This window comes from Mus caroli, unplaced genomic scaffold (genome assembly GCF_978045245.1).
Source record: "Mus caroli unplaced genomic scaffold, Mus_caroli_1 scaffold_11, whole genome shotgun sequence".
Classification (NCBI taxonomy): domain Eukaryota; kingdom Metazoa; phylum Chordata; class Mammalia; order Rodentia; family Muridae; genus Mus; species Mus caroli.
Genome location: NW_028227266.1, coordinates 17,813,174 through 17,836,710, shown reverse-complemented (window position 1 = coordinate 17,836,710; position 23,537 = coordinate 17,813,174). Strand labels below are relative to the sequence as shown.

General features: G+C 50.8%; 2 protein-coding genes across 3 annotated transcripts; one reads left to right on the top strand and one right to left on the bottom strand.

Annotated features, from left to right (window-relative positions):
- Positions 1–4,066: 4,066 nt before the first annotated feature.
- On the top strand, positions 4,067–10,481 carry Angptl6 (angiopoietin like 6). The gene is made up of 6 exons (XM_021172468.2): positions 4,067–4,274; positions 5,361–5,915; positions 7,351–7,528; positions 8,556–8,743; positions 8,821–9,091; positions 10,215–10,481. Exons 2-6 carry the CDS (start codon positions 5,370–5,372, stop codon positions 10,403–10,405), a joined length of 1,374 nt encoding a protein of 457 aa, XP_021028127.1. The 5' UTR covers positions 4,067–4,274; positions 5,361–5,369; the 3' UTR covers positions 10,406–10,481.
- Shfl (shiftless antiviral inhibitor of ribosomal frameshifting) lies at positions 10,023–15,940 on the bottom strand. 2 transcript variants are annotated; one of them, XM_029481912.2, is made up of 8 exons: positions 15,633–15,940; positions 15,115–15,238; positions 14,917–14,966; positions 13,246–13,284; positions 12,955–13,104; positions 11,315–11,418; positions 11,022–11,202; positions 10,023–10,742 (listed from the first exon to the last, which is right to left on the bottom strand). In XM_029481912.2, the coding sequence occupies exons 1-8, from the start codon at positions 15,651–15,653 to the stop codon at positions 10,620–10,622; spliced, it is 792 nt and encodes a 263-aa protein (XP_029337772.1). In that variant the 5' UTR covers positions 15,654–15,940; the 3' UTR covers positions 10,023–10,619. The 2 variants fall into 2 exon arrangements, with proteins under 2 accessions (XP_029337772.1, XP_021028129.1); XM_021172470.3 differs by having other exon boundaries at positions 11,022–11,176; positions 15,633–15,936.
- Between the last annotated feature and the right edge of the window lie 7,597 nt (positions 15,941–23,537).

Genomic DNA, 23,537 nt, shown 5'->3' with positions numbered 1-23,537 from the left:
CCACACGGTGGCTCCCAACCATAATGAGTTCTGACGCCCTCTTTCGGTGTTTCTGAAGACAGTTACAGTGTACTCTTTTTAAAAAAAAAAGAGTTGGGGCTGGTGAGATGGCTCAGTGGGTAAGAGCACCCGACTGCTCTTCCGAAGGTCCAGAGTTCAAATCCCAGAAACCACATGGTGGCTCACAACAACCTGAAATGAGATCTGACGCCCTCTTCTGGTGTGTCTGAAGACAACTACAGTGTACTTACATATACTAAATAAATAAATCTTAAAAAAAAAAAAAAGTTGGTTCTCTCCTTCTGCCATATGAGGCCTAGAGATGGAGTTCAGATCCTCAGACTTGGTGGTAGGCGTCTCTACTCAACTGAGTCATCTTGCCAGACCTCTAAAATGTTTTAAACTATAATTGTGTTATGCTCATGGGTATTTTGCATGCACAGATGTTTGTCACTTCTGTGTCTGTGGAAGCAAGAAGAAGACATCCTGGAAAAGGAACTGGAGTTACAGATGGTTGTGAGTTGCCATGTGGGTGCAAGGGATTGAACCTGGGTCCTCTGTAAGAGCAGCTAGTGCTCTTAACCCTGAGCCAGCTCTCCAGCCAATTTTATCAGCCAGTGACGTCAGCTTACCAGTATTGGATTCCCTTATGTTTTTCATCCATCTTTAGTTTGACTCCTTCATTTTCTCTTTCTTCCTTGCATCCATTTCTTTCCTTTGTTCCTGCCCTACTTCTCTCTCGCTCATTCTTCTGCTAGTCTGCCTCCCATCTGTTGTATCTTAACAGCCATTCCTCTATTCTGAGGCCCTTAACAGACCCCTAACTAAGTATCCTAGCACCCTGCCTTCCGTGAATAAAGATGCAGTCCTGATCCTGGGCACAGTGGTCCCTGACACTTGGGGCTCACCCAGTTGTCTGTCAGATCCTGAGGGCCATCTTTGCTCCCCAAGATCCTGTCTGCAGATGGGCAGAAGTGTGGAAACTTCCTTTGGAAGCCAAGCACTCTGAATCTTTCAAACCTTCCTCTCTCCCTCTAACCCCACCCCACCCCATCTCAGCTGCAGGACCTTGGGCTCTTCCCAAAAGTCCTTCAGTGAAGGGAAGAACATTCACCCTAAGGCTTAGCATCTTATGTCCCTTTTAGGATCTCCCTCTGCACCTCCTATTTTGCCTTCCCACCTCACCTGGCTTCCTATTTTTTTTAAAAGAATTATTTATTTTATGTGTATAAGTACACTGTAACTGTCTTCAGACACACCAGAGGAGGGCATCAGATCCCATTACAGATGGTTGTGAGCCACCATGTAGACGTTGGGAATTGAACTCAGGACCTCTGGAAGGACAGTCAGTGCTCTTAACCACTGAGCCATCTGGCTTCCTAGCTTCCTATCCTTTCCCCTCCCCTTACAACATTATCACCAACTGTCAGTGTAGCTACACAGGCCAAAGCTATTTTCTTTTTTTCTTCCCCTGACTCCCTGGGTTTTGGGAGACAGGGTTTCTTTGTGTAGCCCTGGCTTTTCTGGAATTAGCTCTGTAGACCAGGCTGGCTTTGGTCCCCTCCTGCCTCTGTGTTCTGAGTACTGGGATCAGAGGCGTGCCCCATCACTGCCTAGTGGCTATCTTCATTTTAAAGTGTGAGCATACACAGGAATGTGAGCACACTCATCCTTCTCTTTTTCTTATTGTTTGAGTCAGGGTTTCATTATGTAGACCAGGCTAGCTTAGAATTCACAGAGATCTATCTGTCTCAGCCTGGCAATTAAGGAGACTAGACATAAATTTCTGTTTTAAAGAACTGGGCAAAATTTCGGGCAAGTCCAGGCCTCAGAAGCTGCCCCACCACCTGGCTTGAGGCAAGGACAATGGGTCAGCAACAGTTTCCAGACTTCTTCAGCTACTTCCTCAGCAACAGTTTCTAGACCTCCCCAGCAAGTTTCCAGCCCCCACACCCCAGTAATGAAATGTCTATAGAGATGGATCCAACAAATTAACAGAGAGGTCACCCAGCCCAGAATTCCCTAATATGCTTTAAATCAGGCCTGTAAGCTCACTTGGGTGTCTCTCTGTCTTGGTACTGGAGAGACCCCAACATGTTGGACCTCTGCCGAATAAAACACCCTTCGCCTTTACATACTCCTTGAGTCCAGGGTGTCATTCTTCAGCGAATCATGAGCCCTTACCTGAGTGTTGGGATAAAAGGCATGTACCACCCACACCCCTAACTAAATAACTCGCACCCAGGGAGTAGTTCGTGACTATGGTAGTTTGAAGAAGGCTCATATATTTGAACATTTGGTACTCACTTGGTGGAACAGTTTGGGAAGGATTAGTGGGTGTGACCTTATTGGAGGAGATGCATCACTTTGTGGATTCAAAAGTGATGTTCTTTTTCTGCCCGTGAGCCAATTCAAGACAGATTAGATTATATTAAATGCAGGTTCCTTGGGAAGCTGCTCCCGGTGGTTTCACTAGCCCCAAGGACCGAGGCCTGGGAAGTCACCACGTGATAAAGAGAGAAAGGGCACAGGGCAGGAAGAAAGAGAAGGTGAAGGGGGTGGGGAGACCAAAATGTCTGGACTATATAGGGAAGAGCCTCTGGGGGAAGGGCAGCCCAATCCCTGGGCTGGAAAGATCAAGATTGAGGGCAGGGTATGCCAGGTGTGGGACTGAGGGATGCTGGGAGAACTTAGAAGCCAGGTCTGAGCTGGGCAGTGGTGGCACATGCCTCTAATCCAATCCCTCCAATCCCAGTACTCAGGAGGCAGAGGCAGGTGGATTTCTGAATTCGAGGCCAGCCTGGTCTACAAACAGGCAGGTCTACAAGACAGCCAGGGCTATACAGAGAAACCCTGTCTTGAAAAACCAAAAAAAAAAAAAAAAGAAAAAAGAAAAAAAAAAAAGAAAGAAGCCAGGTCTGGTTTGGTATGCGCGCACACACACACACACACACACACACACACACACACCGTCCCCTGTCCCAGGGTCTGAAGCCAAACAAAAAGGTCACTCCTCTGCTTCCTGCTTATGTGTAGCATGCAAGCTCTCAGCTACTGCTCCAGGATTATGTTTGTCTATCTGTCTGTCTGCTGCCATGCTCCCTGTCATAATGGTTATAGACTCACCCTCTGACATTGTAACCAGGCCCCCAATTAAATGCTTTCTTGTATAAGTTGCCTTGGTCATGATGTCTCTTCACAGCAGAAGAGCCATGACTAAGACAAGGATCTAAAGCAAAGAGCCTCGGACAGCTCCAAAACTCGCTGGGTAGCATATGGACAGAGACATCTTGTCTGACAAGAAAGCCAACATAGTGATGAGAGCATCTGCAGGCAGGAGCCAGGAGAAGACTAACGACTAATAAGGTCAACATAGAACAACCCTCAGATAAAAATCTTCTTCCCCAAAGTTCCCTTTTGTGTCCTCTAAAACCCCAAGCCCCCTGCCTGCCCCTCGGGCAACCTCCACTTCGTTTCTCTAGTAAAGGACTGCCTGTTCTGTTGAGGTCAGCTTATGCTGGCTTTTACTTTCATGTTGCCTTCATCAGTTCGGATCTAACAACCACTCCCACTCCCTTTTAAGATAGGGGCTCAATGGAACTCGCAGAGCTCCAGCTGCCGCTGCCTCCCAGGTACTATGATCAAGTATGTGCTGCCACATCCTAAGGTTTTGTTTCTTCTGGCAATATTGGGTACCAAGGACCTTGTAAGTGCTCTACCACTGAGCTACACCCCCAGCCCCTCACTGGGGGATTCTAGGCAGGGGCTCACACCTCTACTGGCTGCTAGGGTTAAATGAGAAAGTTTTACCCCTTTAAGGGTGTCCCCAGCGCCAGGCATCAGGGTGCTCACTGATACATCATCATTGTCATGGTTGTCTGAGTCTGGAGCCCACAAGTCTACCAGGGCCTAGGGCCTCCCATGCTCTGTGAGCCTGAGAGAAAGGAAGAAACTCGTAGGGCAGTGGCCTCTGTTATCATGCTCCGGAGGCCTGGGCAAGGGGATCTGGCTATTCTGCCCAGGGTTCTCACACTGGAAATACTAAATATTTACACTTGCTGTGCTCCCAGGCTCCATCCATGCTCTGGGGGATGGGTGGTTTCCAAGTCTTCTCTGGGCTTCTGTCTTTTCAGCCTCCTGCACCCAGATAGTCACCCAGAAGGACTCCCGGTCCTTCATCCTGGTCCTTCAGGCCTTCCTCAGATTTTGTGGGATTGCTGCAAACCTCACTGGAGCCAGCGTCATCACTGGAGCCAGCGTCTGGGCTGTGAGAGGTTAGAGGGGGTTGGAGTGGATGTAGGTAGATGCTGTTTGTAGAGTGCATCTGGTCTTGATTGTGTGTGTGTGTGTGTGTGTGTACGGGTGTGTATGTATGGTGTCTATGTATGTGCATGTATATGTATGTATGTGTGTGTGGGGGGGTGGCGCACAGGGAGGCTCCCAGGCCTCTCATTTACTCCAAGCTTGCCAACAAAGGCGGCCACATGTGCCCAAGATTCTGCCCAGTGCTTGGGAGCTGACGCCTGATGAGCAGCCATTGTAGCTGATGTACCTTGCCTCTAGCTCAGAAGTTTCCACGGGTCTCCGTGCTTCAGAGCAGAACCTCAAGTGCTCCAATTTGGTGCTTTCCTGTCTCCCGGCGGCTCACCCACCCTCACTTCCCTTCTATGCCACCCCACAGCCTCTTTGCTATGTATTCTTTTCAGCACATCTGAAATGAGATCCAATCCCCAGGGCCTTTGCACTTGTGGTTCCTTCTGAGCAGGTCCAAGTGTGTGCCCGAGTGCCTGGGAGTGGTGGCATAGGGCCCTGGGTGTGAATTCTGCAGGGCAGGAGTGAGGAGTCACGAATTTTAACTTGGCTGGAGACACTGCGTGAAGCACGGCATGGTGGCACACACAAGCCATCTAGGGATGGAGAGGCCCAGGCAGTAGCATCCCAACCTAGTTCGGTAACAGACTGGGCTACTAGTGACACCATGTCTCAAATTAGAAAAGAGGGGCCCAGCATGAGTGATGGATGTTCAGGGTTCCATCCCTTGCACGCCCCGCCCCCCCACGCAAAATGGAAGTTTTCTCTTTTAAGTGGGGGCGGCCGAAGGTTCTGAGGGGAGAGGTGACCAGGCCCACGTGTCCGGAACCGAGGGTGGAGAGGGATTTGGGGTGTAAACTGATTCTGGTTGTTTTATGAACTGTGGTAAACGGACAATCTGCGCTGCGAGCTGCAGCCCAGCTCTGTTGTGGAGTACAACCGTAGGAAGTGAAGCCCTGGGATCAATACTTTAGCCCTCCTTGGCTACCTTGGAGCTTTGGGACCCGTCTAGGCTTTTCTTTCTCTTTCCTCTTTCCTCTTCACTGCAGGTGGCGGCCATGGGGACTGCCAGGCTACGCAAGCTGCAGCTGCTGCTTCTGCTGGGCGCTTGGAGGGCGCTTGGAGGTGCCGCGCGATGCCGCGTCACCCTGGTTTTGTCCCCGCAGAAGGCAACTGGCGCCATCTGCAGGAGCTCAGAAGCCACCCAAGACAGCGAACTGGCCACGCTGCGCATGCGCCTGGGCCGCCACGAGGAGCTGCTGCGCGCGCTGCAAAGGCGTGCGGCGGAGGGTGGTGCGCTCGCGGGCGAGGTGCGCGCACTGCGCGAGCACAGTCTCACCCTGAACACGCGCCTGGGCCAGCTGCGCGCGCAACTGCAGCAGGAGGCGAGGGCGGAGCCTGACCTGGGGGCGGAGCCTGCTGCTGCGCTTGGTTTGCTAGCCGAGCGCGCGCTGGACGCTGAGGCCGAAGCGCGCCGGACGACAGCACGCCTGCAGCAGCTGGACGCACAGCTCCGTGAGCATGCGCAGCTCATGAGCCAGCATAGCAGCCTCCTCGGCCGCCTGCAACGCGCGTGCGCGTGCCCGGAACGGGGACAGCAGCAGGTAGCTGTGCCACGCTCTCCGTGTCAGGGGCACCACCCACTGCTTATCTGGGTGAATGGTTGGGGAGAGCTTCATTGGCTGCACGAAAATATTCACAGCTCCTAGGCTTACACGCACTATCATCATACACAAGGACTTTTTTTTCTTTTTTTAGTTTTACTAGACAGGGTTTCTCTGTGTAGTCGTTGCTGTTCTGGAACTCACTCTTTACCCCAGGCTGTCTTTGAACTCAGAGATCCACCTGCTTCTGTCTCCCAAGTGCTGAGATTAAAGGCGTGCGCCACCCCACCAGGCTTGCAATATCCTTTTAAGGATTTATTTTCATCTTAATGTGTGTGGACCCATGCATGTCTGCATGTGTGTTTGTGCACCATGTGTGTATATAGGCTAAAAATGATCTGGAACTGGAGTTACAGATGATTGTGAGCCACCTTGCTGGGAATTGAATCTGGGTTTTCTGGAAGAACAGGCAATGCTTTTAACCGCTTGTAACTACATGGGACTTATGAATTTTGGGCAATTTCTGTCACCAGCCTTTTTGGTTTTGCTTGGTTGTTTTTATTTTTTCTCTTTCTTTTTTCTTTTATTGAAATAGGGTCTCATGTAGCCCAGACTAGGTTCTAGCTCCTTGTATAGTTGTGAATGACCTTGATTTTCATGTTCTGCCTCAGCACAAATGACAGACATGGGTCAACAGCCAGGTTGGCTGGTTTTACATTCCTATTGATTTTGGGGTCCCTGGGACCTCCTGTATGTGAGGTGACTGTTCTGATGCTGAGCCACATCCCCAGCATTGGGCCTGAATTTTGGCTTAGTGATGATTCTGTGGATTTTCCTAACTCGTCCAGGGCCCACTTGCTCCTGCTCAGCAGTGAAGCTGTGATTAACAGCAGACTGGGAATCAGCCTGGCTTTCTCTGAGCCCCAAAGCCTAGAGTAAAGCAAGCATGGGGTCACACACCTGCAGTCCCTGGCACAAAGGAGGCAGAGGCAGGAGGGTGTTACAGGTTCCAGGCTAGCCAGCTGGAGTGAGACAAACAAGACAGCTTGGCTGGGAGATGGCTCAGGGCCCAAGTCCCATCCCCATCCCTATGGAAGCCTGGATCTGCCTGCATGTGCTGTGTCTGCTCTAGTGCTGTGCTGGGAAGACAGGTTAACTGCGGCTTGCTGGCCTCCAGGCCAACTCCAGCACAGTAAGAGACCCTGTCTGAAAGGAACAGGGAGGGTGGCAGAGCAGGACACCCAACACCCCCTTTTGCCCTCTGTGCTTTTCTTAGGATGGGTGATAAAGCTGCGACATTGCCCTGCCGAATTTCTGTTTATCTGGTAGGGGATTTGATCTATGGAACCTGCCTATCTCACTCCCTACGCCAGGGGATTTCTGTCCTCTTTAGCTGAGGGAGTTAATGTAATCATGTCTGACTGTGTGGCCCCAGGTCCTGCCACTGCCCCTGGTGCCTCTGGTGCCTCTGAGCCTCGTGGGCAGTGCCAGCAACACCAGCAGGAGGCTGGACCAAATCCCAGAGCACCAGAGAGAGCAGAGCTTGAGACAGCAGGGGCCTCCATCTTCTCCGCTGCCCACAGGGCACCTTGCTGTCCCCACCAGGCCATTGGGTAAGTCAAAGCAAGCCTGCTGGGATGAACGAGAGAGAGAGAGAGAGAGAGAGAGAGAGAGAGAGAGAGAGAGAGAGAGAGAGAGAGAGAGAGGAGAGAGAGAGAGAGGAGGACGACTCAGGCAAGGGTTCCAGTGCTTTTTGGATAGATGGAAATAGTTAGGATTTGGTTGGTAGTGTGAGGAATAGAAGAAATGACACTCTTTTTTTTTTTTTTTTTTTTTGGTTTTATGAGACAGGGTTTCTCTGTATAGCCCTGGCTGTCCTGGAGCTCACTTTGTAGACCAGGCTGGCCTCGAACTCAGAAATCCGCCTGCCTCTGCCTCCCGAGTGCTGGGATTAAAGGCGTGCGCCACCACGCCCGGCGAAATGACACTCTTATTCTGATGAGGGGATAAGAAAGGACTATTAGCCTGTGAGAAGACCAGACTGGAGATGTGCTTCAGTGGTAGAGCACCCAGGTCTTCAGTTGCCTTCCAACAGCACAGAAGCAAACAAGATCAATCCTCTCACTCACCAGGAAGGGAAAATAGGCATGTAGGTTTTCTTTTTGATAGGGTTTCTCTGTGTAGTCCTGGCTGTCCTGGAATTCACTCTGTAGACCAGGCTGGGATTAAAGGCCTGTGCTGCCACCACAGGGGTACTCTTATTTTGATGAGGGCATGAGAGATTAGGACTGCTGCTTTGGTGAGGAGTTGCTTCGTAGGATCATGTTTATTGAGAAAGGAGGGCTGGGTAAGGAAGTGGCTCTTCCTCAGGTGAAGAGAGAAGATGACTTTTTTTTTTTTTTTTTTGGTTTTTCGAGACAGGGCTTCTCTGTGTAGCCCTGGCTGTCCTGGCACTCACTTTGTAGACCAGGCTGGCCTCAAACTCAGAAATCCGCCTGCCTCTGCCTCCCGAGTGCTGGGATTAAAGGCGTGCGCCACCACGCCCGGCAGAAGATGACTTTTATTTGGGTAAGGGGATGGATGAGAACCAAGACTCTGATCCAGTAAGGGGTTGGTTGACTCAGTCTTCCCTTGCCACAGGCCCATGGAGGGATTGTGCAGAGGCTCACAGGGCAGGTCACTGGCAGAGTGGAGTGTATGACCTGCGGCTGGGCCGTCGTGTGGTAGCCGTGTGGTGTGAACAGCAGCAGGAAGGCGGAGGCTGGACTGTCATCCAGAGGCGGCAGGACGGCTCTGTCAACTTCTTCACCAACTGGCAGCACTACAAGGTGTGTGCTTGTGGTGCGGGTGTCAGAGACTGCTGGGCAGAGAGGACGCCCCCACCCTCTTCCTCCTACCCTTCCAGGCGGGCTTTGGGCGTCCAGAAGGAGAATACTGGCTGGGCCTGGAACCTGTGCATCAGGTGACGAGCCGTGGGGACCACGAGCTGCTGATACTCCTAGAGGACTGGGGGGGCCGTGCGGCACGCGCCCACTACGACAGCTTCTCCTTGGAGCCTGAGAGTGACCACTACCGTCTGCGGCTTGGCCAGTACCACGGCGATGCCGGAGACTCCCTCTCTTGGCACAATGACAAACCTTTCAGCACTGTGGATAGGGACAGAGACTCATATTCTGGTAAGGAGAGCTTTTATTCTGGTGGGAGGATAGGGAGGCGGGACTGCTATTCAGGTTGAGTGAAAAGCAGTGAAGCTAGGTTTTTCCCTCAGGGAGGCTGGAGATGGCTCAGCAGGTACGTACATACGTACACACGTACATACGTGCATACGTACATACCCTTCCTCCTGGGCTCAGTTCTCAGCATCCACACTAGGCAGTTCTCAACAGCCTGTGACGCGAGTGAGTGCTAGGGGATCGGACACTTCTCGCCTCTGTGGGCATCTCCTTTGAAAATAAATGCAAAGATTCTTTTCTGGTGAACTGGGTGTGGTGGTGCAGGGCTGCAGTCCCAGCTCCAGGAGAAGGAGGTCTGAGGGGCAAGAGAAGGAGGTCTGAGGGGCAGGAATCTCGGAGCATCCTTGGGATAGCAAGTTCAAGGTCAGCCTGGGCTACATGATACCCAGACTCAGAAAGAAAGCCCCTAAGCTTAAGGATTTCAAAGTATGACGGCTTCTCTGCCAGAGAACAAGGGGCTTTTATTCTGAGGGGAGCAGGGAGGCCAGAGTTCTTTTCTGCTGACTAAATAAAAGATGTAGGCACCCTGTTTAGAGGATGGGGGGGGGTGAGAGCTTGACACCCCCTCCTCCCCCCCCCCCCGGCAATCTAAGCACACTCTACCACTGAGCTATATCCCCAGTCTGTGTTTGTTTATTTTTGAGACAGGAACTCACTGTGGAGCCCAAGCTGGTCTGAAACTCCAAACCCTCTTGCTCCTATCTCCCATGTACTGAGATTACAGGTGTGCACCAGTACACCTGGAATAAACCTAGAAAGGAAGCAGAGCCCTCCCCCTCAAAAGGAATGAATAATAGACCACTACTTTGCAGAAAATATGGTAAAGGCATGTCTCTTATTTTGGCGAGGAGATGGGGAATTAAGGCTATTACTCTGAAGAAGAAAGTGAGAAGCCAGAGCCTTTTATTTTGGTGAAGAGATGGAGTAGCAGGGCTTCTATTCAATAAGATAGGGAAGGTTGAGGAATGCTTGCAAAAGCTTTGCACAAAGAAGTGCTGGTAGAGACTTTTATTTTGGTGAAAAAAATTGAACTCTCTCTCTCTCTCTCTCAATTCCTCTCCCTCAGGTAACTGTGCCCTGTACCATCGTGGGGGCTGGTGGTACCATGCCTGTGCCCACTCTAACCTCAATGGAGTATGGTATCATGGAGGTCATTACCGGAGCCGATACCAGGACGGGGTCTACTGGGCCGAGTTCCGTGGTGGGGCGTACTCTCTGAAGAAAGCTGTTATGTTGACCCGGCTTGTGCGCTTGTGACTGTCCCATGAGTATCCCCAAGGGTGTTCCTATCTCCTTCAGCTGGTATCTTATAGCAACACGAGGTGGCCACACACTGTGTCTGTCTTCCTGTGTGCACCTAGCCAGGGTCACTCTCGGGGCCCACCGTCCTCCTCTTCCTCCTCTTCCTCCTCCTCCTCTTTCAGGTCCTCCAAGATGAGGTGGTCCAGGTCATCCACGAGGCCTCCTTGGCTCAGGCACGTAGCCACCGTGGAGCCGCTGCTGATGTGGGGGTTGCTCGGGTGCAGCACTTTGGGGAGGTGGTTCTGCTTACGGCTCTTGGGGTGGGCACAGGAGGTCCCAGGCACATGGGGCTCTAGGGGAAGGAGAGTCGCTGAGGTAAGAGGGGACCGGGGACTCTGCAGGGAGACCCACTGGAACCAAAGGACAGAGAGATCAGAGGTCATAAAATCTACAGGTGTTGAAACTGACAGAGGTGGGAACTTGGCCACAAAAACAGACTCACAGGTAGTGGGGATATGGACCTAGCTGGGTGGACACCACCAAGCTGCTAGAAATTCCATGTGAGGAGGGAGCAGCCCAGGGGGTCGATCTGCAGGGGATGCAGAATGCAGGGTGTGCACCAGGGCCTCACCTCTCCGATTGTAGCAATCTGCAGCTGAGCAGGAGTGGGTGTGTGTGCTGCGACGGTCCAGGTCTCGGTCCCAGCGTGGGGGCAGGATCCGGGTGGGGTACACAGGGAAGCCGCACCCGTAGCAGGGTGATGGGGACCCCATCTGTGCCCAGCCCCTGGGGGCCAGCAGGGCTGTGAGGGGCTGAGAGGGTGGCCGGGCACAGGGCACAGGAGGAGGGGACTAGGCTGGGGCTGGGCTGAGGGTGGGCTGGGCTGGGACAGGGCTGAGGGTGGGCTGGGGTCCGGGCCCTCACCGGAAGTTGTGGCGACACTTTGGGCAGTGGAACTCTGCCAGGCCCCACATCTTGTCGAGTGGCACTGGTTCGTAACGCTTCCTACACTTGCGACACCGTGACACCTGAGAAAGTAAGAGCCCAGAGCTGTCAGGGCCAACTGGCAGGGCTCACTCAGTCCAGGGTAGCTTTCAACTCCTGGTCCCCCTACCTCCACCTCTCAAGAGCTAGGGCGACAGGCCTGTGCCTGATACGTGGTGCTGTGTTGCTGGGGAGGAAACCGATGGCTTCATGAATGCTAGGTTGACTAATGGAGGTGCAGCCTCAGCTTTTATCACAAGTACACTAGTAATCAAGAGGTTAGGAAGCCAAGCCAGGCATGGTAGTACACGCCTTTAATTCCTGAGTGCTGGCAGCACTCAGGCAGAGGCAGGCAGACCTCTGAGTTCCAGGCTAGCCAGGACTACATAGAGACTCCCCAAATCAAAAAATAAAAGAGGTTTAAAAGCCAGATTGGGGGGCTGGTGAGATGGCTCAGTGGGTAAGAGCACCCGACTGCTCTTCCAAAGGTCCAGAGTTCAAATCCCAGCAACCACATGGTGGCTCACAACCATCCATAACGAGATCTGGCGCCCTCTTCTGGAGTGTCTGAAGATAGCTACAGTGAACTTACATAAATAAATAAATCTTTAAAAAAAAAAAGCCAGATTGGGTTTGATAGGTGTCAAAGCTGAAAGTTCAACTTCTTAAGTTCAAGGATATTGAAGTTGGACTTTTGTGGCATTCATGAAGTCCCTGGTTCCACAGGAACCAGGTGTGGAGGCAGGAGGATGAGGGGTTCAAGGTCATCCTCAGCTGCATATTGAGTCTGAGACCAGCTTGGGCTATGTGAGGCACTCTCAAAAAACCAAACAAGGGCTAGGTGGTAGTAGAGTATGCCTTTAATAACACTTCGGGGTTTGGGAAGAGGGCAGATAAATCTGAGTAAGAGGCTAGTCTGGTCTACAGAGCAAGTTCCAGGACAGATAAGGATACACAGTGAAACCCAGTCTCCAAAAAACAGGAAACAAACAAACAAACAAATCCCAAACCAAGAGGCTGGGGAGATGGGCCAGTGGTTAAGATCACTTGTTATTCTTGCAGAAGATCTGGGTTCAGTCCCCAGCACCCATGTGGTACTGTGGTACACAGACATACATATGAGCAAAATACTAACATGCATAAAAACACTGAAAAATGAATAAAAAATAAACACAAAAGGAAAGGGGTGGAGAGATGGCTCAGTGGTAAAGTGGGCTGTGCTCATGGGACTGAGTTCAAATCCATAGCACACATAGAAGGGCCAGGCCTGGCTAAAGGCACTTATAAGCCTAGCTCAGGGGAAGTTGAGTCAGGAGGCTTCCTGGGCCATGCTAGTCTACACATTAACTGATGAGCTGCAGGGTTCAGTGAGAGGGCCTGTCTCAAAAAATAAGTTGGAGGGCAACTGAAGAACACACCTACCATTGAACTCTGGCCCCCACTTGCACATGACATGCACACAGATACACTCATACACACACGTGCACAGAACACCTCCCCTTGTCCCTGTTGATGACCTTCAGTTAGATATAACTTCTGGATACGGGGATCAGGAGTGGGGTATAGGAAGGGTTTATCACCTCTTTCCTCTGGGGCACACGGCGCCACCATACATGGTCACAGGAGGAGCAGGCAAACTGTCGGTCCACGGCAGGGATGAGGTCATCTTGGGCTCTTTGGAACATTCGAAGATTGGCTTGCGTCAGGGGCAACAGAGAGGTGGCTACTGCCTGCAACATGGATGGACACGGACAAAAAGGTCACCTCTGCCTCTGGAGCCCACAGTGACCACATGGCTCCTGCCCCGGGGACAGTTATCTTCCCTGCACCTCCTCCATCCACACCCTCACCCATTCCAGCCACCAACGTACCTGGATATCTTGGTCTTGCTTCATGTCCTCTGGTGGGTCCTGAGGGGAGACACGGAAGGGGAGGGCAGAACCGGAAATACCCGGAAATACTCTCAGAGTGCTATACCCATGTTGAGAGCGGCAGAAGCCATGGAGACAGGACCCTGGCTCTGCATAGCTCTAGCAGAGATGAAACATTGTTGCCTGCATTGGGAGCTTTCCAGTTAGTTACTGGAGATGAAACATTGTTTCAGAGATGAAACATTGTTGCCTGCGTTGAGAGCTTTCCAGTTAGTTACTGGAGCTGGGTCTGGTGATACAGGAGGATTACACGTAACTAAAGAAGGCTGGGGGCGTGGCTTAGCATTAGAACCCTTGTCTACTATGGAGTCCCAAGTTCGATCCCTAGTACTGTAAAAACAGACAAAAGCACAATGTCCCCAAAGTCCTTGAGGACTGGATACATTTGCTATTCTCATTTCCTAGATGGCCCAGAATCTGGATTCACTCAGGGATCATGGCCCATGGAACCCAGAACTCTGCATGACCTCGCAGAGGCCACACATGTGACAACTGGCCTCAGATGCCACATGGTTTTAAACACTAAAACGTTTAAAAATGTCTATGTGTGTCTCTTCCCATGTGCATGTATATGTGTGCAGTGCCCATGGAGGCCAGAAGAGGGTGTCAGATCCCTTGGAACTTGGAGTGGTTGTGAGCGGTTCCCATTTTGGAGCTAGGATCCTCTGTGAGCAGCAAGTGCTCTTAACTGCTAAGCCATCTCTCTGTCCCCTGGCCACACTACAAAGCTCTAGGCTTTGGGGCTTGCAAGCAACTGGCTGCAAGCCTAATTGGCTGCTCAGTTGCTCCCTGATGAGGGATGGTGGTCCTCACAGAGCCCAAGCTTCGTTCCAAGTGGCTAGAGTTTGATTCCCTGAAGTCAACTGCTGGTCTCTGGAACCTGGTGAGTGTCGTGACCCTGGGCTGTGTTCTTGTGCAATTGGATTGCCTCCTGGGACCACGAGGAGGGCAGGAAATGAACGAAGGCCTGGATATCTGCCTCACCGGTACTCTCCATGAAGGCTACTTCCTGCTATTATTATTACTATTATCTTATCATATTGCTTATAGACCTAAAGCAAAAGATTATTATTGGTAGGATTCTTTTAGATGCCCAGTAAGGTGGTACACGCCTTGATCCCCTGCTCTTGGTAAGCAGAGGCAAGTAGATCTCAGTGAGTTCAAAGCCAGCCTGGCCTATCTAGTGAATTCCAGGGAAGTCCAGGGCTGAGCTACGTAAAGACTCTGTCTTACACAAAACAAAAACTCTGGTATGTCTTTCAAGCAAACTGAATGCACAGGGTAACAGCTACAGAAGCCGAGGAACAAAACAACCATATTGCCTTGATTCCTTCATTCCTCCTGTCAGGCGTCTTTCTTCCCAGGATCTGCCCAGCCCAGACTTTCTTCTTCAAGCAAGGAAGGGTTGTCTTGAGCTTTCTTCGACATTCAGTCTCCTTATCCTAGTCCTGTCTCCTCCATTTGAGGTAATCAGCATGTAATGAGCACCTACTGTTTGAAGGCTGCTTGAGAAAGGAAAGGACCCTAGATGGTAAGGGGAGCACTCACTGATTTGTTCCTCCTGACAAGAGAATGGGGATCCCCCTTCCTTTGGGGACAGGGGGAGGTTACCTGAGCGTCCAGATCGTTGCTCAGCTCCTGCCCGTCTTTCTGCTTGACACCTAGTGGGAGAACATGGGAGGGGCTCTTGAAGGGTGTAGGAGTTCCAGGCGGTGGAGAGCCTCCGGTTAAACGGAGCCAGGGTCGCTGAAGCGCTACAGCAATTCTGAAACCACACCCACTCAGTGTTCCCCCCCAGGGCTGACTCACCATACACGATAGAGCGCCCAACTCCCGTGTGGTCGCTGCCAAACTTCCTCATAAGAGCCCCTGCCTTCTTGGGGGACACTTTCCCATGAAACTTCTCCCGGAGACGCCTGACGCTCTTCTCCAACTAGGATAGAGGGGGGATAAGCTCTGATGTCGCCAGCGACGGGGAGCAGCCCCCGCACCTTCATTCTCCTGAACTTGACCCTGGCTTCTGGCCTCCGCATCCCCATTCCCCCCCCACCCCCCCTTTAAGCCATTTCCTGGAAAAATCCGAAGTTCTCCAGGCATTGGGGGATGGTGGAGACTGCGGCGCGTCCCAGCCTCCCCGGTGCGAATTTGGGGTCTGGCGGTGTGTGTGTGTGTGTCGCGGGATACAGGCCAGGTTACCCCCTTTCCTTCTGACCTCTGACCCTACAGTCCCACTGTGCCCAGGGATAGAGGAGGGAGACAGCCCAGGGGGCAGGGGTGTTCCCGGGAGCCCTTTCCGCGCGGCTTGTCGCCGGTGGCGGCTGTCCTACCTCCACGCCATCCTGAGCCATGGTGGCCGGAGCACACCTGGCCGCGCCTGGGTCCGGGCCTCGCAAGCCTGGGTGGCGTCGCTGCAGCTCCGCCTCCCTCGGGCCCCTCTTTCAGTTTCGTTTCTACGCAAAGCTGGGGACCCTGAGGAGACCCCGCCCAGGCCTTGCGGCCACGCGTCTGTTCACGCGCCCTGTAGTGCTCCCGGGTGGTGCTCCCGGGCCTCCGCGCGCGCCTCACCGCGTCCTGCGCAGCAGCGCGGCCTCTGCAGTCGGTCACATGTCCCCACGCTGCGCGGGGTCCGCGTCTTCACGTCCCCCTTGGGGGCGGAGCTGCACCGCAGTTCGGTGCTCCCTCGCTGCTCCTCCTATTCAGAACCCGAAGCTTCTTCGGACCACCGTGGCGTTTTGCTATGCTCAGCAGTTCTAACTCCCACGGCTTCTCTCTCTCTAATTCCCATACTCTCAGCCTCAGTTTCCTCCTCTGTAAAATGGGCATGCAGGATAGGCATGGTGACACACACCTGCCACTCCAGCAGTTGGAAGGTGGACGCAAAAAGATCGGGAGTTCAAGGCTGTCCTAGACTATGTGTGAACCAGTTTCAATAAAGAAAAAAAGAAAAGGGGTTGGGGGAGGGGAACATCCTAGGACAAAATGAAATGAAAGAACTTATTTATTTATTTTTTTTAGCAAGTTTTACAGACTTCTCCAGAGAATGGGCCCCAGAATCTAAGAGGCCTGGGCTTTTTCACCCTGTTTAAATACCTTCTTCCCAGTGAACCTCTTCCTTGCCCCTTTCGGTACAGAGCTTGGGTCTCACTATGATCCAGGAGCACAGAAATCTTTGCTGGGTGATCTGGCTCCCACCACCAACAAAGGTGGATGCCACAGGTGCAGATAAGGTGGTTTAACAGTGAACCAGAAACCAAAGCCAGAGGGGGGGATGGAAACTGACCTACCCTCCCCCTTCAGCCTCTTGCCCAGGCCCCATAGTTTCAATGGTGGCTCTTATGCTCCAGGTTACTCTGGAGCTTCCTATGTAGCTGAGGATGACTTTGAACTCACCATCCTCCTGCTTCCACCTTCTGAATGCTGGGGATCTCATTGTACAGCCCTGGCTGTCCTTAAACGTATGGTATGGTGGTCCTCCAGCCTTAGTCTCTGTAGCACTGAGATTACAGCTGTGAGCCACCGTGCTTGGTTTTCCAGGGGGATTAATGCCACTTAGCACAATGTGGGACATAGATATTGCATCAGTCACCAGGTGACCTTTGAAGTGTCATGCTGGTTGGAAGCAGAGTAAAAATGTGAAGAAAAGGTGACTCCTGGCCCCTTACACCCTTGTAGACTTCTGGCTCCAAGGAATCCACATTGTAAATCTAAAGCCGAGAATCATGTGAGCATCAGGCCCTGGTCTCTATGCAAGCCTGAAAGGAACACCCCCGAATGGATTGTCATCAATAAGTTATATTGAAATCCTATAGCTGTTATGGAAAGTGGGATAGAAGTTCATCACAGAATATAATGAACATAAGATCTGTCAACTATTGGGGGAAATGCCTGTAGGAAAGGAAACCAGCTTGTTAACGAGTGCCGGATACTTGCGCCTTGTTCATTGCGGTATTGTTCACGCGAGTCAAGACATAGAATCAAATGTCCATTAATAGGTGAATGGATAAAGAAAATGCAGTGTGGACACACCATGGAATATTACTCATCCATGAGGAAGAAGAAGCCTCATTACTTACTGCAATAGGTATAAGGCTGGAGGGCATTATGTCAAGGTGCCTAAGATCTCAGTCAGTCAGTGGAGACTAAAGAAATTGTTGGAGAAGCAGAGAGGGGCAGGGCAGAGGTGGGAAGGTGGAAAGCACCTGGTCAAGGGTTACAGTGTTACTGTTTGAATGCAAGAGTAAATTCCATTGAGCTGACTGGGTCAGGAACAGCCTGACTGTTTCAAAATAGTTAGAAGAGACCCTGCAGAGCCACAGGAAGAACCGTCTGTTTGCTGTGCTGGCCAGGCTAGTATGCCATTTCTATCATTATTTCATGATCACTGGTGGCAAAATGTGCAGACGTGTGCCAATCAAAAGTAAAAACCAAGCCAGGCGTGGTGGCGCACGCCTTTAATCCCAGCACTCGGGAGGCAGAGGCAGGCGGATTTCTGAGTTCGAGGCCAGCCTGGTCTACAAAGTGAGTTCCAGGACAGCCAGGGCTACACAGAGAAACCCTGTCTCGAAAAAAAAAAAAAAAACAAAAAAAAAAAAAAAAAAAAAAGTAAAAACCAGAGCCAGGTGGTGGTGGTGCACACTTTTAATCCCAGCACTCTGGAGGCAAGTGGATTTCTGTGAGTTTGAGGCCTCCTTGATCTACAAAGTGAGTTCTAGGATGGCCAAGACTACACAGAGAGACTCTGTCTTGAAAAACCAAAAACCAAAAAATGAAAAATAAAAAAAGTAGTAAAAATCAGGGCTGGACTGTAGCTTAGTTGTTGGGGCACTTGGCCCCATTTTTACTCCCTAGCACCTCATAACCTGGTGGCATGGTGGCATGTGCCTGCAGTTCCAGCATTTGGGAGATAGAAGCAGGAGGGTCAGTTCAAGGTCAGCCTTGGCTATATAGCGAATAAAAGGCCAGTCTGGGCTGTGTAGGAGAAGACCATGTCTGCCTGCCTGCCTGCCTGCCTGCTTGCCTGTCTGTCTGTCTGTCTGTGGGGGTGTTAGATGTTTATGTATGAGTGTGGGGAAGTGCACAAATGCCATGATACATGTGTGAAAATCAGATGACAACTTTTAGGAGCTGGTGCTCTCCTTTTACCATATGGGTCCTGGGACTCGAACTCAGCTCTCCAGACTTGGCTGCAAGCACCTTTACCCACTGAGCCATCTAAAGGTCTTATGTGATGGCTGCTAATGAACTGTGTCATTTGGTCTTTCCAGAATATCCAGCATGAACCAGCAACAACCAAGTGGACGCTGAATCACGCCCTGACTCAGCCTCACTCCCACCAATTCCAGAAGTTTAAAGTCTGTTAGTGGATCCTGCCCCCTCTTTTGAGCCCCAGGCTGCTTTTGTGGAGGACCCAGGTTTGATTCCTAGTACCCACATGGTAGCTCACAAGGTACCATTTACAAGGGATCTGATGTCCTCTTTTGGGCTCCGTGGGACTGCACACATGTAGTTCACAACATACACGCAGGCAACACCTATATGCATAAAATAAACAAATTAACAAACAAACAAACAAACAAAACCATTAGAGCTTGTGGCACACACCATTAATCCCAGCACTCAGGAGACAGAGGCAGGTGAGTCTACATAGAAAGTTCCAGGGTAGCCTGAGCTAAACAGTAAGACTCTGTTTCAAAAAACCAAGCAACAACAACAACAACCACAGCCACAACAGCGAAGCTACAGGCTGGCAAGATGGCTCAGCTGGCAGTTGGTAAATGTGCTCACCAAGCCTCACAACATTGGAAAAAGAGAACAAACTATCTCATTATTCCCTGATCTCTGCCATATACCATGGCTCTTGAGAGCACACACACACACACACACACACACACACACAGACACACACACACAGACACACACACACAGACACACACAGAGGCACAGAGGCACACAAACAGACATACAGAGACAGAGGTATACACACACAGAGGCATACACACAGAGACACAGACAGGCAGACACACACACACACACACACACACACACACAGAGGCACACAAACAGAGGCACACAAACAGACATACAGAGACAGAGGTATACACACACCGAGGCATACACACAGAGACACAGACAGGCAGACACACACACACACACAGAGACAGACACACACACAGAGGCACAGAGGCACACAAACAGAGGCACACAAACAGACATACAGAGACAGAGGTATACACACACCGAGACATACACACAGAGACACAGACAGGCAGACACACACACACACACACACACACACACACACACACACACACAGAGACAGACACACACACAGAGGCACAGAGGCACACAAACAGACATACAGAGACAGAGGTATACAGACACAGAGACACAGACAGGCAGACACACACACATATACACACACACACACACACACACACAAAGAGAAAGATAAACAGAGACTTAACCAGAAATTTGAACTGTGCCATGCGTAGATGAGGCTAAACACACACCACCACCACCAAAGCCCCCGCCTGACTGCCATCCTTTGGAGCTTTAGAGGTCATCCCGGTTAGACATCAGGCTTATGTGTCCCTCAGTGTGTGCATGGCGCCATGCAATCTTTTATTTTAATAAAGGGCATAGACAAAGAAGAAATATACGTTTGTCAAGAAAGTGGAGAACAAGGGAGCTGCTGACACACTGGTATAAATGGCTCAAAGGAGGCTCTCAGCAGCTCTGGGTGTTGGTCAGAGTGGGTGTCGTTTGTCTGGCGCGCCATAGGCTGCATTGTGAGACCTCCTTGATGGTTTGCTCATTTGGAGCTGATGATCTCCCCCAAGAGACAGAGTTTCTCTGTGTAGCCCTGTCCATCCTAGAACTCTCCCTGTAGACCAGGCTGGCCTTGAACTCAGAGGTTCACCTGCCTCTGCATCTCAAGTGCTGGGATTAAAGGCACGTGCTACCATCTCCTAGCTGAGCTCATGAGCTTTCAAAAATTATTTTTATGTCTTAATTTTCCTTTGATACAGGGTCTTATGTAGTCCAGGATGGCCTTGAAACCTGAATTCCTGATCCTATTGCCTCTACCTCCATGGTGCGGAGATGTCAGGCATGCATTGCCGTGTCTGTCTCACACTGCATATTCCTAACACCAAACGTTCATCAGTTTGGAACTAGGACAACTCAACGAGACAAATTTAAATGTTTTTTTTTTTTTTTAAATAGCAAGAAAATCAGCTGGTCTGTGGTGGCACATGCCTTTATCCCAGCATTCGGAAGGCAGAGGCAGGAGGATCTCTGAGTTCAAGGCCAGCTTGGTTTATAGATCAAGTTTCAGGTGGCCAGGGCTACACAGAGAAACTCTGTCTTAAAAAAAAAAAAAGATCCTGTACCTGTATATGAGCCTTTATGGTTTCTTGCTTTTAAAAGCTGACCTGGGACAGACCTCAAGATAAGAAAGACACCTGTACCAATATAAAGAGCCACTCAGAATAAGACTTCCATTTTGAGCAGGGATTGAGTAAAGTTTTAAGTTCCCAAGACCTCCCTGGGAATTGACATCCTGCTTGGCAGAAAGAGACATGTGCGCGGGTAACTGACATCCTGGTTGGTAAGTTAAGACATGAATGTTAGGCAAGGTAAGTCCTCCACTACAGTTGAATAACCCAACCAATGGGAACAGGATAAATGTACAGCACAGACATGTTCCTAAAGAAATCCCCTATCCCTAAATTCTGATTGGTGAAATAACTTGGCATGGATGTTTGTGGATTTCAGGCTTAAATTTTTATAGGATTCTGGCTTGGCATTGCAGTTCAGCTCTGGAGTCTGGACTGTGCTCCTGATCAGTCAGTCTTGAGGTATTCATTCAATAAAGCAGCCCTGTTTGACTGATACTGATGTGTGAATGGTTTGTGCAGCAGTTCCCAGACCCCAGCAGGAGTAACTAAGAAAGGATCTACTTTGTGTTCCTCAGTGAATGCAGCGGATCTGGGACCCAGACAGGGGTCAAATGCCCTTGGTAGTACACATATCTGTGGTCCTGATAAGTCCTCTCCATTGAACGTTTCCCAGAATGTATCTCCAGGCAGAGTTGGAGAAACCTGTTCAGGGCTGTGCTTAGGTGAATTTGGTGAACATGGAAACTGCAGGCTGGGACTGGGCTCAGTAGGGAGAGCGCTTGCCTAGCATGGAGCCCTGAGGCCCATCCTATCACTGAACTGGCTGAGGGGAGAGGAGGAGGCATTTACAACTAGCCCACTCAGTAAGAACCTTTATTCTTGGGAAGGAAGGAAGATGGAGAGATGAGGACTCGGTGGGAACAGTCCTTTTCTAAGCTTCATGGATCAGTGTGTTTTAATGGGTTACTTTACAACAGGTGAGGTTTTTGAACAAGTCTGTCTCTGACTTTTACAAGTCTGTCTCTGGTCTTTTTTTCTTCTTTCCTTTTTTTTTTTGGTTTTTCGAGACATGGTTTCTCTGTGTAGCTCTGGCTGTCTTGGAACTCACTCTGTAGACCAGGCTGGCCTCGAACTCAGAAATCTGCCTGCCTCTGCCTCCCGAGTGCTGGGATTAAAGGCGTGCGCCACCACTGCCCAGCCTGCCCAGCTCTTTTTTTTCTTTTTTAAATGATCGACCATGCTGTGTGGGTTGTGCCACAGCAGAAGTGTGGGAGTCAGAGAAAAGCTGGGGGGCTGGCTTTCTCCTTCTACTATGCAGGGCTCAGGGGTGGATCATGGGCACTCAGGCTTGGCAGCAGAGGAGTCTACCAGCTGAGCCCTCTTGCCAGCCCCTTATGTGTTCTTGCCTTTTTACCATGTGATGCCCTGGGCTGCCAGGGATTCAGCTAGCAGAGAGGTCAACAGATGGGCACCTGCCCTTTGACCTTGGATCAAACTCTATGCCAAGATAAATCTGTAGTCTTTGCCAGTGAGTTATCAGAAAGCACACAAGGACACCCATTATCCCCCCACCGTGATGATAATGGAGAGTAAGAAGGCCATGTATGTGTGTCCTATCTTTTGTTTGTTTGTTTGTTTGTTTGTTTGTTTTTTGTTTTTTTTCGAGACAGGGCTTCTCTGTGTAGCCCTGGCTGTCCTGGAACTCACTCTGTAGACCAGGCTGGCCTCGAACTTAGAAATCTGCCTGCCTCTTCCTCCCGAGTGCTAGGATTAAAGGCATGCGCCACCACACCCGGCTTTTTTTTTTTTTTTTTTTAATAAGGGCTGAGTAAAACCCCAGGACCTCACACAGGCTACACAGGTACACTACAACTGAGCCATGTCCCAAGCCCCTATTGGAGGATTCTAGGCAGGGGCTCTACCACTGAGCCACGCCCCCAGCCCTACATTTTAAAGGGAGAGGTCTTTGAAGTGGTGACCTTCAAGCCGGGGCCCCGCTGATGAAGTGGCTGGAGCTCTGCAGTGGGCTGAGGAGTGTACCTGGCAGAGGGACATCAAGTGCAAAGTTCTGTGGTTGAAATCAATATGGGTGTTGGAAGGACACAAAGGCCTGGTAAGTCGAGATAGTGTCAGACAGTGGTGGGCGGCAGGTAGGCCGGCCATGCATGACACCCACTGAAAACTGGGGCGAAAAGGAATGTCTGGACTTTGGGCATTGCGTGCTGTAGTCTTTATTTGAGATTTAGCCAAAAGTCCAGGCTTCTTTGCAGATTTCTTCTCTCTCCCTGATCTCAGGATTCAGTGTTAGAGTGTGGCCTGGTGAAGACTTAATATTTCAGCTGTTCTGGTCCATCCCTTTGGCTGAGGGACCATCCCCAGGACGGTGGGGCTCACCTTAAACCATGTTAGAGAGATGTGTGGGACAATTAGTTCTTTAATGAAATACTACACATTTCCTTCCCAGGACCCCCAGTCCTCTTGCGGAAGCTTTTGGATAGCAGCCATGTAGGGGCCCAAGTCTGCCCTCTTGTGGCAGTTTGGGTGAGACTGGCTCACAAAGGCTCAGACATTGACTTGCGTGGTTCCCCGTTGGCGGGCTGTGGGAAGAATTTGGGGGTGCCTCCTTGTTGCAGGAGATGTGTCACTGAGCTTTGAGCTTTCAAAAGCCCATGCCAGGGTCAGTGTTACTTTCTCTCTGTCTTCTGCCTGTGAATCAGGGTGTAAAGCTCTCAGCCATGTCTCCAGCACCATGGCGACCTGCATGCCGCCATATTCCCTGCCATTATGATAATGGCCTAAACCTCTAAATCTGTAAGCCAGCCCCAATTAAAT